Source organism: Eulemur rufifrons, chromosome 17, assembly GCF_041146395.1.
Source record: "Eulemur rufifrons isolate Redbay chromosome 17, OSU_ERuf_1, whole genome shotgun sequence".
In the NCBI taxonomy this organism is placed as follows: Eukaryota; Metazoa; Chordata; class Mammalia; order Primates; family Lemuridae; genus Eulemur; species Eulemur rufifrons.
In genome coordinates, this window is record NC_090999.1 from 50852773 (window position 1) to 50866715 (window position 13943).

Sequence of the window (13943 nt, forward strand, 5' to 3'; positions counted from 1 at the left end):
ATGTGATTTGAGATTACGGTATCCACGATTTCAAATCATAAAAAAAAAAAAGCACTAACATAAGACAAGGGAGAATATGATGAAATGTAAAAACAAGGAAAAGTATTTTTCATCCACTAATATTTTAGAAATTTGGTGGTTGTGCTGCTAAATTCTAGAATGAGTTCTAAAATACAGAAATGTTCCATTTTTACATGGAATTCCAAATTAGCATGTGTTTCTCACCTTTAATATTTTAATGTTGTATCCAAAAATACTCTTTAGAAAATGTAGAACTGAAATATTCTGTGAACCCACGCACCAATTCACCTCTAGTTAAAATTCCTAGGGTAACGTAAACACATGATTTTCTTTTTCATAGAAAATCATGCCTTTTTGTTCTGACCTTTGAGGAGATTCCATTGTGTTCTCTTCGTTGTAACGGTTCCAGCAGTTCCTAAAATTCACATGTAGCCCAGAGGTAGGAACTGTATGATAGCAAAGTGTGTTTTGGGGGTTTACACTCAGTGGCAACCAAATGAGAAATCTTCCTATGGGAAAAGGGGTGCCCTCTCAATGCCTATAACGACCATTAAATTTCAAACCACAAGATTGATTTGGGTTAGTCTTCCAAAGGAAGCCTGTGATATCGATTTGCCTCAAAGTTAAAAACACACTGGCAACCTTCCTCCTCAGACTACAGAAGAAACAGCAATTTTTCCTACTCCTTTGGGGAAGTCCCCTGAGCACGTGGCTAAATTCGAGGTTAGCTCCCACCGAGCACGGACCGGAAGGAAAACCAGAGCAGCCCGGCTGGGGAAGCCCTGACCAGCGCCAGTTGTCCTGGGCACGCCTCTTTTTCTGAGGCACCCTAAGCCCCCATTCGGGAGGTCCCGGGTATCTGAAGCTGAGCCTGGGTCTAGGGACACCGAAGAGGCGCGGTCGCCTCTTTGGGAAGGCCCCAGCGAGGCCTAGGCCCAGGGAAGGCAAGAGCCGCGGCCTGTCGTGTCCGCCGCAACCGTGGGGCCTGGTTGCGTAGCGGGCGGCGCGGAAGGGCAAAGCTCCGCGCCTTGCAGGCGGAGGGTGTGAGCTCGGCGCCCTCCTGCTCCGTTGTACCGGGAAACCAGTCACCCCAGCAGCTCATCAGCCCTCGCGCCCTGCGTTCCGCGCCGGCAGCTGCGCCCCGGCCCCGCCTCAGGCTCAGAAGCCTGGCTTGGCCCGGAAGCCCCGCGAGGCTTGAGCTCGCGTGGGCGCTCGCGGCCCGGCCCTGGCAAGCCGCCTCGCGGTGGAGACCTCGCCCAGCCGCCCAGAAACTGCACCCAAGCCTGCCGAAGGGCGATGGGCCCACGCGTCCTGAACGCCCCGAGCCCGCCAAGCTGTACCAATATGGGAATCCCCAAGACCAGCCCTCTTCCCTTGTCCCCATGAGCCCCCTCGAAGTCACACCAAAACCCATCATTCTCCATATCACATACTGAAAATGATTTTATTTTATTCATTTACATTTAACTCGATATAAACTTGTCCGGAAAAGTGAAATAATATGCTTTATATTAGCTCAAACATTTATTAAGAAAACCAAATTCCATAAATAAGCACAGACAATAAGTTAAAACATATCACAAATTGACCAGTATGTAACAAGAATGCTTTATCTACACAAAACATCCTATTTCACATGTTTGTTCATTCTTAGAAAGCGCTTCTGTTCTCTGGGTTTGGATTTGACCAGCACATGCAGAAAGAGCTGATTGTGTTTCTCTGTACAAAGTTGCAGGGTTGTAGATGTCCGAGTGCACCCGGCGGCCGGCAGGTGGCCGAGGGGCACGAGGGACGACAGGACGACCACAAAACAACCAAGGGCACAGAGCAGCAAGAAGAGAGAAACGGAAAAGGAAGCAAACAAACCCGTCCTGAAGGAACCAGAAAAGAGATGTGGCTTTTGCTTTTACAAAAGGAAAATTTGCTTACATGTTTATTTTATATTCCTCCTTATAAAGACTTATCAAAATGGGTAAGATCACCTCTTCTTCATCACGTGACTGCTTTAGTCTAGTCCAGCCACCCAATCCACTGGAATGTTCCTCCTGAGAAGCCTTCCCTTCTATATTCTCACACAGTTGTGCTTAAGAAAATAAAAATAAGATCAAATAAAAGCGTTCTTTTGCGAGCCAATAGAGGGCTGCATGGATGTGACTGGGTGGACGGGGCAAAGGTAGGGTGGTGGGAGAGGAAAGAAAGAGAGGAGCTCAGAGAAAGAATACAAGGATAAATCAAATTATATCAGCCGGGCCCTCAGATGAGGTGGTTGGTAGCAGATGCTTGTCCTCCTTTAAGACAAAAATCCCTAACATTGTGCTGTCCCTTGAACACGTCCGTGTGTGACCTAGGTGCACTGCGTGTGTGTGCGCGCGCGTGTAGTGTCTGAGTGAGCGAGAGTGCGAGTGTCTGTGTTTCTGCCCACAAACCAGTCCATTGGTGTCTGATTTCAGATCCTGAGTCGACTCCCTGGTACGTAAAATGGCGGGAAGGATGCTTTTTCCCGGGCGCGGGAGGAGGGGCGTGAAGTGTGCGGGAAGAAGGGACTGGAGAGGAGGCGGCGGGCGAGGGGTCAGAGGTGCAGCGTCAAAGGTGTGGGTGGGAGCGCCGCCAGTGGGAAGGCCGGGAGGAGGGAGCGAGCACGGCAAGTGCGAGCCGGGAGGCTGGGGGCAGTGGGGAGGTTGAGGTGACGCGCTGGAGACCCGGGCGAGGGAGGAGCTGGGCGGTAAGGGAAGAGGGGCTTTGGGGAGGCGGGGGACCGCGGGCAAGCGAAATCAGGCGGAGGGGAGGCCTCGCAGCCTGGGGCTTGGGGTGAGCCCGAACGAGTGGAGAGAGGCGAGGACAAAACGAGACGGGGTGGAGGCCGGGATGGAGGCCGGGATGGAGGCCGGGGAGGGACAGGGCAGGGCGCCGGGTAGGGGCCCGGGCCGGGAGCGGGGGTCCGGGCGCGCGCCGGGAGGACTTCGGGGCGGCCCCGGAGGCGGCGCTGGGGGCGGAGCGGGCATTAAGTGAAGCTCATGGAGACTGTGTGCTCTAGCGCCTTGCGGCGAAGGGAGGCGATGCTCGTGCCCCGCCACACGTCGCTGCTGTCCGGGGAACTGCAGAGCTGGGGCGAGCCGGAGACGTTGCTGGGGCCGGGGAGGGAGGCGGGCACCATGCCGGGGAAGGCGGGCTGGTAGAGGTGCGACTGCAGCCCGGCGCCGTTGGAGCCCGCCAGGCTGTTGGACAGGCCCATGGAGTTGGGCGGCGGCCCGGCCGCCAGGCTGCACTGGGACAGCGACTGAGCCATGGCCTGCTGCCTTCCCAGCGCCGGCGGCAGCGGCAGCTGTGATACGCCCGGCATGGCGGCCGCCGCCCAGCGGGTGTCGTTGGCGTGGAAAGAGCACAGGCTGTCGCCCATGGCGGCGGCGGCAGCAGCAGCGGCTGACGGGAACTGAGGCAGGCCTGGCGTGGGCAGCAGCGTGCCGGGGGCGCGGAACACGTTGGTCGTCTTCTTGCGCTTCTTCCACTTGGCGCGCCGGTTCTGGAACCAGACCTGGAGCGGGCGGGGCGGGAGACAGACGAGGCGCGGTTAGCTAGCCCAGCGGCCAGGAGGGGCGGGGGCATGAGCCCCAGAAAGCCGCGTCATATACAGCCACTCAGCCCCAGGCCGAACAAGGAGCCATCAGCCCGACACGCCCCCACATCCAGCCAGAGACCCTGGTTCTCCACTAGCTCGTGGCAACTGGAGCCTCCTGCACCCACCGCGCGGATTCCCGCGCTCCTGAGTGATCGTGGCCCGGAGTGTTTACTCACAGTGCAAATATGCCACCGTGTGCAGCGTTCACCACGCCCCTGCAAATTCTGTGCACTGCAGAGATACACAGGTCTGCAGGCAGGCATGTGTCAAGGCTCGACCCACAGGTGCACAAATGAAGATAAACATGTGTACCCATGTGGCTTAATGGCGCGCCTTATAACACTGATGGGGTATAGAATTTTCAGAAACGCTGGAAATTTGGAAATTGATGACGGGCCGTGGATGACATAGTCAGTTTCAAAATCGAAAGACAAAGGAAAGTCCCTAACGCCACGGTTGACAGAGCGGTGAGGTTAATATAGTGATCCGTGTGGGAAAGTGAGCGCCGCTGAGCTACAGTGTTGTTTGGGTCGCCCCTGTGACTTCTGATTCCTCCTATAGCGCTTGATGCTACTACCACAAGTTGCCGTGCCTCATTCCCAAACCACTCTAAGTATATCTTTGTCTGGGCTATAACTGTATGCCCAGAGGTACGCAGTTGCTGGAACCTGCTGCCAGAGCCCTGAGCCCCAGAGCTTTCAAGATTTTTTTTCAGGAACTTACTAAAGATCCCAAGTAATAAAACTTCCAATTCCCTCAAGTCGCCCCATTTCATTTGTAAACCAAAGGCAAATTTTCTGACCAATATGAGTTAAAGGAGGTCAAGTTTAAAACTCACACTACATATGAATAAAATGTAATTTTGCTTAGACAAACCCAAGTGTCTTTTTCAGGGAGATATATTCGATGAAAATACTCCAAATGAAAATAACTCTCCTACTCTTTCTTAACAATGGCCCAAGAATTTCAGGCCCTACCAGACAAATTTGCCTAGGAATGTCAAATTCACTATCACAGAGGAAGAGTGCTGCCAGAAAGATATCAAGTAAACTGCCAGACCACGATAACTTCCCATCTCCCCTTATTTGAATTTTACCTTTAAAAAAACCAAACCAATAATTTGCCAGCCTGCCTACTTGGCAGACTTGCAGTTTAAAATCTAGTCAACTGGAGATTTACTGTGCCTAAATATAAATGATGTGGGACACAGCTCAGGTACTGATTGAGTTTCCTCTTAGAATTTGGCCAATGCATTTTGACCACCATATTTGTAGCCAAAAAGGTTATTCATCCCTTAATCTACTTAGTGTTTACTCTGCAAGCTAAAGGGTATACCTGCCCTTGTTTTCAGTAAACCAGCCATGCCCAGCGGTGTGTTCACACCTGTGTGAGCAAAGACACACTCTATGCTTACCAATGTGAACAGCATTGCAATCTAGAATTTTCACCCAGCTTTGGCCCGACCCTGGCCTTCCCACCGTACCGGCGCCATCGCCCACAACTTTATCTTTCTCTGGTTTCTACCCCATTTCCCAGATTGCTGTCTACCCCAGTGTTGGCGATTGGTAACTATGTCGCTGTCCCTTTCCAGATGCAGCCCCTGAGCGGGTGGCACCGCGGATTAATGAGGCAGCAGTGCCCTTGATGGTGGACGGGATCAATGCGACAGGATTGAGCTGTTAGCTGCCTTCTGCGGAGAGCAAACCTCGGAGTAAAGGAAGGCACAGTGAGGAGACACGCGGCCACAAGTCGCTCTGCAGCACCTACCCAGCGCTGGATTAGGGGGAGGTAGATGGGCTGGTGTCTGTGTCCAAACGGTTTGCACACCTAACACGCGGCACTTGGATATATTTTGAAAGGTATCTTATAAAGTCAAGACCAGTTCCTAACACCCTTGAAGTGGCAGTGAATCCTGAAATGTTTGGTTGTTTGCAGGAGGAAGTTGTCCTGGGAGGGGAGTAGAGAGAGAAGCAGAGAAAAAAAAAAGGGGGGGGGGGGAAGGATGATGCCCAGTAGAATTTAATAGAAAACACTACTGCCAGAAAGGTTTCTGAATCCAGGAGCTGCTCAGGCACAGGTGGGAAAGAACAGCTGTTATAGAACTAAATATTATAGGAATAATCGAAAAATTGTGCTCAATTATGTTTGAGGGTTAGTAGTCAAATGATGGCTACAAATTTTTTTATGTTTCATGGCTTACTAGGAATGGGGGAAAAAATCTGCATGGGGTCTGAGCACCTCCTATGATGCATATGTTTTTAAAATGTGAATGTTTCCACTTGAAAACTAGAGCATGACGGATTAAAATGCAGGCAAAACCTAAGGGAGATTTTCAGAATGCACAGATGACAACTCCAGGAAATATATTAACCGAAGCCACAGGCCAACTTTGTACTCAGTTTGAAATGCGGCTCTTCTCAGAAAATGCTTAATACAACAGTGAGAATCTAATGGAGGTTGGAATCTAAAAATCTACTTTCATGATATCTGCTGTTACAGTAATATAGACATACTGTAAATGTATTTTAAAATATATAGCCCGTTTAATTCCCCAGCTATAAATGGTTCAGAAATAGAGAAAGCGGGAGGAAAGGGGAGAATATTACTTTTTTTCCCCCTCAAAGCAAAGGCTTTATGAAGATCTCATTGGAATCCAGCAAATGATTAATGTGAAGATTTGGGAGGAAATCTGGGGAGCTGTATTAAAGCCTAGATCTCAGGTTCATTTCGATCAGCCAGCCGTGAACTCTGGGCCGAATTCATTACACTTTAATAGTGCTGGGAGAGGAAGAAAATGCAATTTCTCATTCCATTAGAAAACTAGAAAATACTCTCAGCTTGTCCCCCTATTAAGATGTGGCAGGTGACAGGGCCATTCTGGGGGACACGGTCAATGGAATTACAGCACATTATTTTTGTTCGTATAAAATATTGAAAGGCAAGCCTGACTGTGCAGAAGTTATTTCACTGATTTGGTTTTTATGTAAATAAAATATTGAAAGTTAATTAATCCGTGCTAGAGACTAATGATTATGCTTATTATATTGCATTTGATCGCGTAATTTGCATGATTCTCGCATTGCTGCTTAATAAGCCATTCCAGGTTATAAATAATTCTGAAATTGGTTTCTAATAATGGCATGCTATAAAAGGAATGGTTTTATTACACTAGCCAGAAAAGGGGAGCGATATCAGACATGGAATTGGCCTCCATGTGAGTAGAGGTGCTTTAAAAAATACTTAAAAGTGTGCTGTATACAAGATAGAGATAAAAATAAGTGTATTGGATAATTTAGTCTAGAATAAAATAGCATCTTTAAAAACATACAACTGCAATGAATTAAATATTTAGATAATTTGTAATCAGTGCAGTGGCCCACATACTGGAAAAAATGTGTGGCAATCTGTTAACTATAAAGAAAACTATGAAGTACTCATCATATAAGAACATAAACCAATTACTATTTAATTTGAATTTGGTCAAGGAGCAATGGTACAGTGAATTGTGAAGTAAATACATTTTCCATAAATTATTTTTGCATTACATTACATCATGTTAATCATTTTGAAAAGTTAATTAGGAAGGTTATGTTGATCTGATTACTTTTTAAACTATGGAACATTATTTTTAAAAATATTGAAATTGCTATTCTATTAAATTGTTTCTATCAGCAGACTCAAGCTATTATCTTTGGTTGAACATTATGGTAGAACAATTAAAGTACTTTGTCTCTTTCTTCTCGCATATTATTTTCTGTACTTTTTGAAAATAACTATTTCTACTACATAGTTTATATTTTATTTCATTTGCAACTTTTTCTATTAAAAGAATCACTGTCATTAACCTTTGAAAGACCTAATAAAGTTTAATAGACCTCGTTTTCTTTTTTCATAAAATCAGTAGTCCAATTATATTTTATTTGTGATTCTAAGTTCTATTTTAATTCAGACTAATTACCAGTATCTCTAGGTTAAGACACAGCATTTTACTCATTAAAACAAAAATTAATAGGTAATATTTCTCTTGAGTGACAAAAAGCAAATTTATAAATTTTGAACCTACAAGCAAGTAGTGTCATTACCTCTGATGGAAATATTGAAATTGCATATTTTTGTAGAGGTTTGAACTCAACTTCAGATTTTTAAAAAAGACAAAAAGTAAAAATTTTAATTATATTATCTGTACAATGCAATGAACACTTTCACTGTGTGATTTTAGAGGCCCAATGGTTCAGGCCTTTCAGAGTTCACTAACAAAACCATTCAGACTTATATTGAATAAAAATGTTAATCATTATGTTATAACCTCAATATTACTTTATTAATTTTACCATTTAAAGTCCCCGATGACACTCATTTACTGACTATTAGAACAGAAGAATGCACTATTTTTCCCGTTTAGACTATCTTTAGAATGCAGAATGGAGAGAGCAATATTCAACACTGTGACTATGGATATCCTCATCGCTTACTTCTTGATTAGATGTAAAGTAACTGAGATATTTAAAGTTTATATATATGTAGTGCTGATTTAACAGATTAGTCAGATTGACACCCAGGATATTGGACAGAAAATACCAAACGTGCAAGATAGCAAAAGAGATTTTCAGCACCCTGGATAGTTCAAGACTAAGTGCACATCTTGGACTTTCACTTCCAGGCACCTGTCCATAAAATCTTTGATATGTTGTTTTCATTCTTTTAAAACACACACACAAAATCTGGGGTCCATTAGGTTTATACTTTTATTCCCTAATTTTAAAAAAAGTTGTAAGTGTGATTTTCTAGGTTATATATATATATTATTTACAACTTGGAGAGTGGTTGAAGAATAGGGTGTCAACAATAATTTCGTCTACTACCTGTCAACCTTTCCTGTGCTAAATATTGGTTCTTCAGATCGGATATCTACAACATAAAACCTTCTTCCCCACCCCCCCACCTCTCCCAGTTTCCTTAGGGGAATCTAAAACCAAAACAGAACAGGGTTCACAGGCTGTGGGGCATCTGGCCAGCCACCCCAAGCGCAATGGTAGACCACCAAGGTTCAAGTCCCTTGCAAACATCAAAGCTAGGGATATTCTGCCTGAGAGCTGCGGGAGGATAATACTTAAGATAAAGCCACACGGTGAAACCTGGGTGTAGCATAAATAAAAAAGAGAGAGACTCTCGTAATGCCTTATTTGCTCCTTTCTCTTGTTTTCTGTATAATTGTTGCATTTCCCCGTTTACCCAGACGCTTAACACAAACTCATTACGGGAGTAATGAAATACTTGTCAATAACGCTAGCTGGAGTTAGGCGTGCGCTCGGCTTAGCCGCCTGGGAGATGCGGAGGTTGCCCTCAGTGGAGGAAGGAGGCCAACCCCAGAACCCAATGGCGCCGGGATTCGCTTTTGAGGAGTCTCTTCGGAGATGTGGCTATGCTGGCCGGAGACAGGGGCCTTGCGTGTCCACTGGGGGATGGTGATCCGGGCCAGTTTCCAGGCGGAGAAGGACGATAACTCGACCCAGGAACACACAGGCAGCCGGAATGCAGCCCAGGATCCCGACAGGGAAAGGAAAGACCTCGCTCCCTTTGCTTAAATCCTCCCTCTCCCTCCTTGCTTTCTGTCCCGGAGCCCAAGCCCAGCATACCTGCACTCGGGACTCCGTCAGCCCGATGCGCAGCGCCAGCTCCTCACGCATAAAGATGTCGGGGTAGTGAGTCTTGGCGAAGCTCCTCTCCAACTCGTTGAGCTGTGCTGGGGTGAAGCGCGTCCGGTGGCGCTTCTGCTTCTGCTGGCCCTGCTGCTGGCCGGCTTGGCTGGGGTTCGGGCCGCCCTGGGGCCCGGGCTGCTTGTCCGGGTCTTTGGCGCTCACCGCCAGTGAGGCCGGAGTAGAGCCCACTGTGGTGATGTCCTCCCCGGGCAGCAGAGTGGCTCCCTCCACCGGGTCGGAGTTGGGCGCCAGGTCCCCCGGATGGCCCCCGGGGTCGGAGCCCCCCACGCCCAGCCTACACTTCACCGCCTCCCGGTGGCCCAGAAGCTCGGCGGCATCTTTCATACCTGAGGAGGCAAGGGGATCGTGGTCACTACTTTCCCGGCGACGCCAGGAGGGGACTGTCTTCCCCGTGCCGTATTCCTTCAGCCCCATCCTCAGCTCCCTCTGCGCCCACGCTCGGCCCTAGGGAAGAAACTCCGGGGGTGCTCAACTGGGTTCCCCAGGACTCGGACCGCCAGGCTGGAAAAACATCCCCCGGCTCTGTGCCCTCTCTCCGCAGCCGGCGCCCGCAGTAAACAGCGCACATTTTCGTCTCTCCCACAATAAAGCGCTCTCAGTACCGGCAATAAAACATGCCTCCGAATCCCTCTCATAACCCATACCCCGGCGCCCAGGAAATCTAGGGCAAATCTTTGGACCCGGGGGGTAGGGAGGAGAAAAAAGAAAGAAAATCGAACGATTATTCGATTCCTCGGTTGCTGCCCCACCTGCACTTAGGCAGCCTGGCGCACTCCACCTCCGGCCCTCAGCCGATTCCCTCTCACTTTCGGAAGACGAATAAGTCTCCAAGCTTTCCACCCCCCGAAATCAACCCAAATCAGCTCCGCCTCCCCCTCAAATCAGAGAAAGTGTTTGGAAAATGGAGTCACATCCATCACCAAAGATTTCCAAACCGGAAACCCAGAGCCCAGCAACCCGGAGAGCATTGAGGAAACTCGAGTCAACTCTATGTAAAACAGTGAATCAAACTTTAGAGAATTCAACTTTTCTTTCCGGAGAAATGAAAGGAGCGTTCCTCTCAGCCATTGGCAACGCCGAGTCCCTGGCAGAAGCCGGGGATGCCTGTGAGGTTGAATTTGGCGTTTCTCCTTCTCAGCCAGCACACTTAGCAAATCCCCCTCGATGGCAGCGGCTTCTCTTTCATGCCAGATTTTTAACAAATTCGACCATACTTAGACAAGGAGGAGGGGGAAAGGTAGTGGGGAGAGAGAAAGAGGGGAAAAAAGAAGAAGGAAGAAATCCCAAATCAAAGCAAACAGGAGAGAGAGAGAGAGAGAGAAACACCTTCAAACAAATTATCACGGGGTAGGTCGCCTTTCAAAAAAAAATAAGGGGGAGGGGGAAGAGAAAAATAAGAAAAACAAAAAGTAACAACATTCCCCAACTCCTTTTTTGGATCTACATATTCCATAGATTTTTTTTTAAAAAGACGATGTTAAATCAAATTAAACTTTAATGCAGCACAATTACTTTTAAAGAAATTAGTCCATTTAGGGCGCATTAAGGTAAAATAAGGAACAAATTGACAATTTCCTGCCCCGGCTTCTCCTGCCTGCCCGGGCGAGAGGCGTGCACTCACCTAGCCTGGCGTCCAGGAGGTCGGCGTGAGACAGCATCGCGCACCGCTCCAGGGCGAAAGCTGTTCCCCCCCAAATTTTAGCGGTTTTAAGTTATTTAAAATAGATATAAGCTATAAGCTATACGATATAGATATATATAGATCACCTAAATGAAAGAAAATTCGGTTTGTGGTTAAAAAGGGGGCTTCTTGCATTATAATGTCCTTTAGAGAGACGGGGAGGTGCTTAACAGTTGAATGAACCCGTGAGCAGCTCGGCGAGGGGACCAATCAGGAGGGCAGCCTGCAAATGTCAGCGCCCGGAGAGTCCCCCACTCCGCCCGCCCGCCCGCGCCCGCCGGGAGGAGGCGGCGGCGGCGGCAGCCCTGGCAGCTCCAGCCCCGAACAGCAGCTAAAGCAGCGGCGGCCGCCTCGGCCTCACCCTGAGCTCTGGGCCCGGCTCCCGTTAGTTCTACCCTGCGATTTTTGCCAGGCACCGGCTTCCTTCCCCTTGTCCTGCTCTGCTCGTTTCAAAGGTTCAGCTCTGTGTCTCTGAGCTAAGATTTTCCTAGGGCAGGGACAGAGCAGGAGCCAGAGCAGGGGCCAGGACAGGGCATGACCCCCGCGTGACCCGAGAGTCGCCCCCACCCGCGTGCTCTGGGTGACAGTGGCCTGCTGCTGGTACCGGCCTGCCAGCCCATGGCACGAGGAGGGCACACCGCAGCCTCTAGATCGTGCCTAGACTTTGCCGTCGCTCAGCAGGCCTGCGCTTGCAGTCCAGGCGCCCTGGGTGGGCCCCGGGGCCTATAGAGGCCCGACCTGGCCGTGGGCCTAGAGCCCAAGGAGGAGTTGGCTTCCCCCGCACCCTCCGCGTCTGCTGTCTGCTTCGAGGGGCCGCGTGCAGTGTGGGTTCGAGCTCTCTCCACCCTTCCGGCTGGGCTTCCTCTTGGCTCCCGCTCCTCTGCCCCGACCACGCTCGCATTCTGGCCCCCAATCCGCTCTTTTGGTCAAAGTTTCTAAGTTCAGCTCAGCTCCCAACTCCACTTAAGGCTGTAAATAAAGTTAAATGCTCTTTATTTTCCTCTTGAATATGTTAAACTACTTGAACAATTTAAAGTGCTTTGCACAAGTGAAGCGAACCATTTCTAATGTTCTGATTTTTCAGAGCCAGCCAACAACAAAGTTTAGATTAGTAATATATTTCTAACCAGAGTAATTTTCAAGATCATTAGGCATTTATGTAATTAGTGCCAAATCTATAAGCTTTTATTACGATTATTAGAGTAAAATCAGTATAAATTTGTACTAATTTACTACTGTTTAGACTTGGCTGTCAAGCCTAGAGGTTCTTATTGTAAATGATAACTGAGGAAATTAAGTGCAAAATTCTGTACCATTTCTGATCTGCTCCTAAACAATCCGTTTCAATTGTATTTGTAGCAGAACATAATGCCCTTTTAAAGTTATTTGACTTGTATTTTTATTTGCAACACAAGAAAAATGCCCTCTACTCAGACACAATGAAAACTGATATTTACTACTCCCAACTTGATTAACATTGATTTTTAATTCGAGAGTGATGCAATTAAGATTATTCATTTAGTGCAAATAAAGCTTCCACAAAAGGGTGGCCCTATGAAGTCTGTTTTAAATAATGCCGAGCAAATGGCTTTTTTTGTTCGCCGTCCAATTGACTTACACAAAACATTGGAAATGCTGCCTGAGAGCAGATGCGAGAGGAATTGTGTGTATGTGTGTGTGTGCGTGCGTGCGCGCGAGCGAGTGTCCTCAGCTGTGTGTGACAGGGACTGAGCAAGGAGACAAAGGAGGCGGCAAAGCGAACTCTGGGGCAGTTTTGTTTCCTCCTTTCCTCCTGCAGCCGCTTCGCCTCCTCCCGTGCACACACACGTGCGCGCGCGCACACATGCACACACACATACACGTGTGAATGCCGAGTATTGGTTCCTTCTGTTGCAGAGACCGCTTCCCCGGAAGCTCCGGGCCCGGTTGGGCTTCAGCGGCCGCCGCAGCTCCTACCAACACGGCCTATGTGGGGCCAGGGCGCCGGGAGCGCCGGGGCCGCCGGGGCCGCCGAGGCCGCCGATTCAGGCTTGGCGGAGCCCAGGAGGCTGCGGAGTGTCTGGGAGCCCCTAGAGCGTCAGGCAAGCGCCCACAGGGTGCCCTTTCGAGAAAGGCTTTACCTAGGAGGATAATTCCGAGACCTAAAGCAAACAGAGGCCCTCCAATAAAAGCTTCCTTTTCCCCCAAACAAACCCCAATTTCTAGAAGCTAGAGCGCCGGGCGCGCGCAGCAGGAGCAGGCCGGCCAGCAGCCCCGGGCCGGGCGGCGAGCGCTCAGGACGTGGCTCGGGAGTGCGCACCTGCCTGCGCACGTCCAGGGACTAGCAGGGGGGTTCTGCCCAGCTGGGTGGGGCTTGCAGGGTATCCAGACCTGAACGCAGGGGCAGAGGTGGGCAGAGGTGGCTGAGGAAGAGACTTGGGAAGCCTGGCAGCGGCACCCTGCTCCCCCAAATGGGCAGGTCCGTTAGGCCCGCACTGCGGTGGCTCCACACCCCGTCTGCAGGGAGGGCAAAGAGGCCGCGATCCAGAAAGAGAAGGGCGCGGGGCCGTGAGTCTACACGTGTGTGCACACAAGCGCGAGTGTCCCCGTCCCACAGTCGCCCCGGAAACAGCGCCGGCGGTGCAGCATCCTCCCACACGCACTCGCTCATATATTCTGTTTTGTTGTATCTTTCAGGTCGATAAATAAATGTGTAATAGTTAATGTGAAGACACATCAGAGTAATAACAATGGGACGAAATCAAAGGATTATCCATCTCTGTTAGTAACCGCTGAATAACAATGTTGCGGCGTGACTGATAGCCCGCTTCATTTTATGACTTTTCTATTGGTCTTGATTTTTATAGCAGTATAAACAAACTAAATCATTTCTTCCAAGACTTCAGAGCATAAGCATCTCAGAGAG

General features: G+C 49.0%; 1 protein-coding gene across 1 annotated transcript; it reads right to left on the reverse strand.

Annotated features, from left to right (window-relative positions):
• Window positions 1-1446: 1446 nt before the first annotated feature.
• Window positions 1447-11179, reverse strand: OTP (orthopedia homeobox). The gene is made up of 3 exons (XM_069492763.1): window positions 10979-11179; window positions 9274-9683; window positions 1447-3553 (listed from the first exon to the last, which is right to left on the reverse strand). The coding sequence occupies exons 1-3, from the start codon at window positions 11013-11015 to the stop codon at window positions 3023-3025; spliced, it is 978 nt and encodes a 325-aa protein (XP_069348864.1). The 5' UTR covers window positions 11016-11179; the 3' UTR covers window positions 1447-3022.
• Window positions 11180-13943: the final 2764 nt, after the last annotated feature.

What these genes read in the sequence shown, in the direction of transcription:
- OTP (XM_069492763.1), bottom strand. Translation starts at nt 11,015, where the DNA reads ATGCTGTCTCACGCCGACCTCCTGGACGCCAGGCTAG. An exon ending in CCTCCTGGACGCCAGGCTAG is followed by an intron (nt 9,684 to 10,978) that starts GTGAGTGCACGC and finishes TTGCCTCCTCAG; the next exon opens with GTATGAAAGATGCCGCCGAG. An exon ending in TGACGGAGTCCCGAGTGCAG is followed by an intron (nt 3,554 to 9,273) that starts GTATGCTGGGCT and finishes CGCCCGCTCCAG; the next exon opens with GTCTGGTTCCAGAACCGGCG.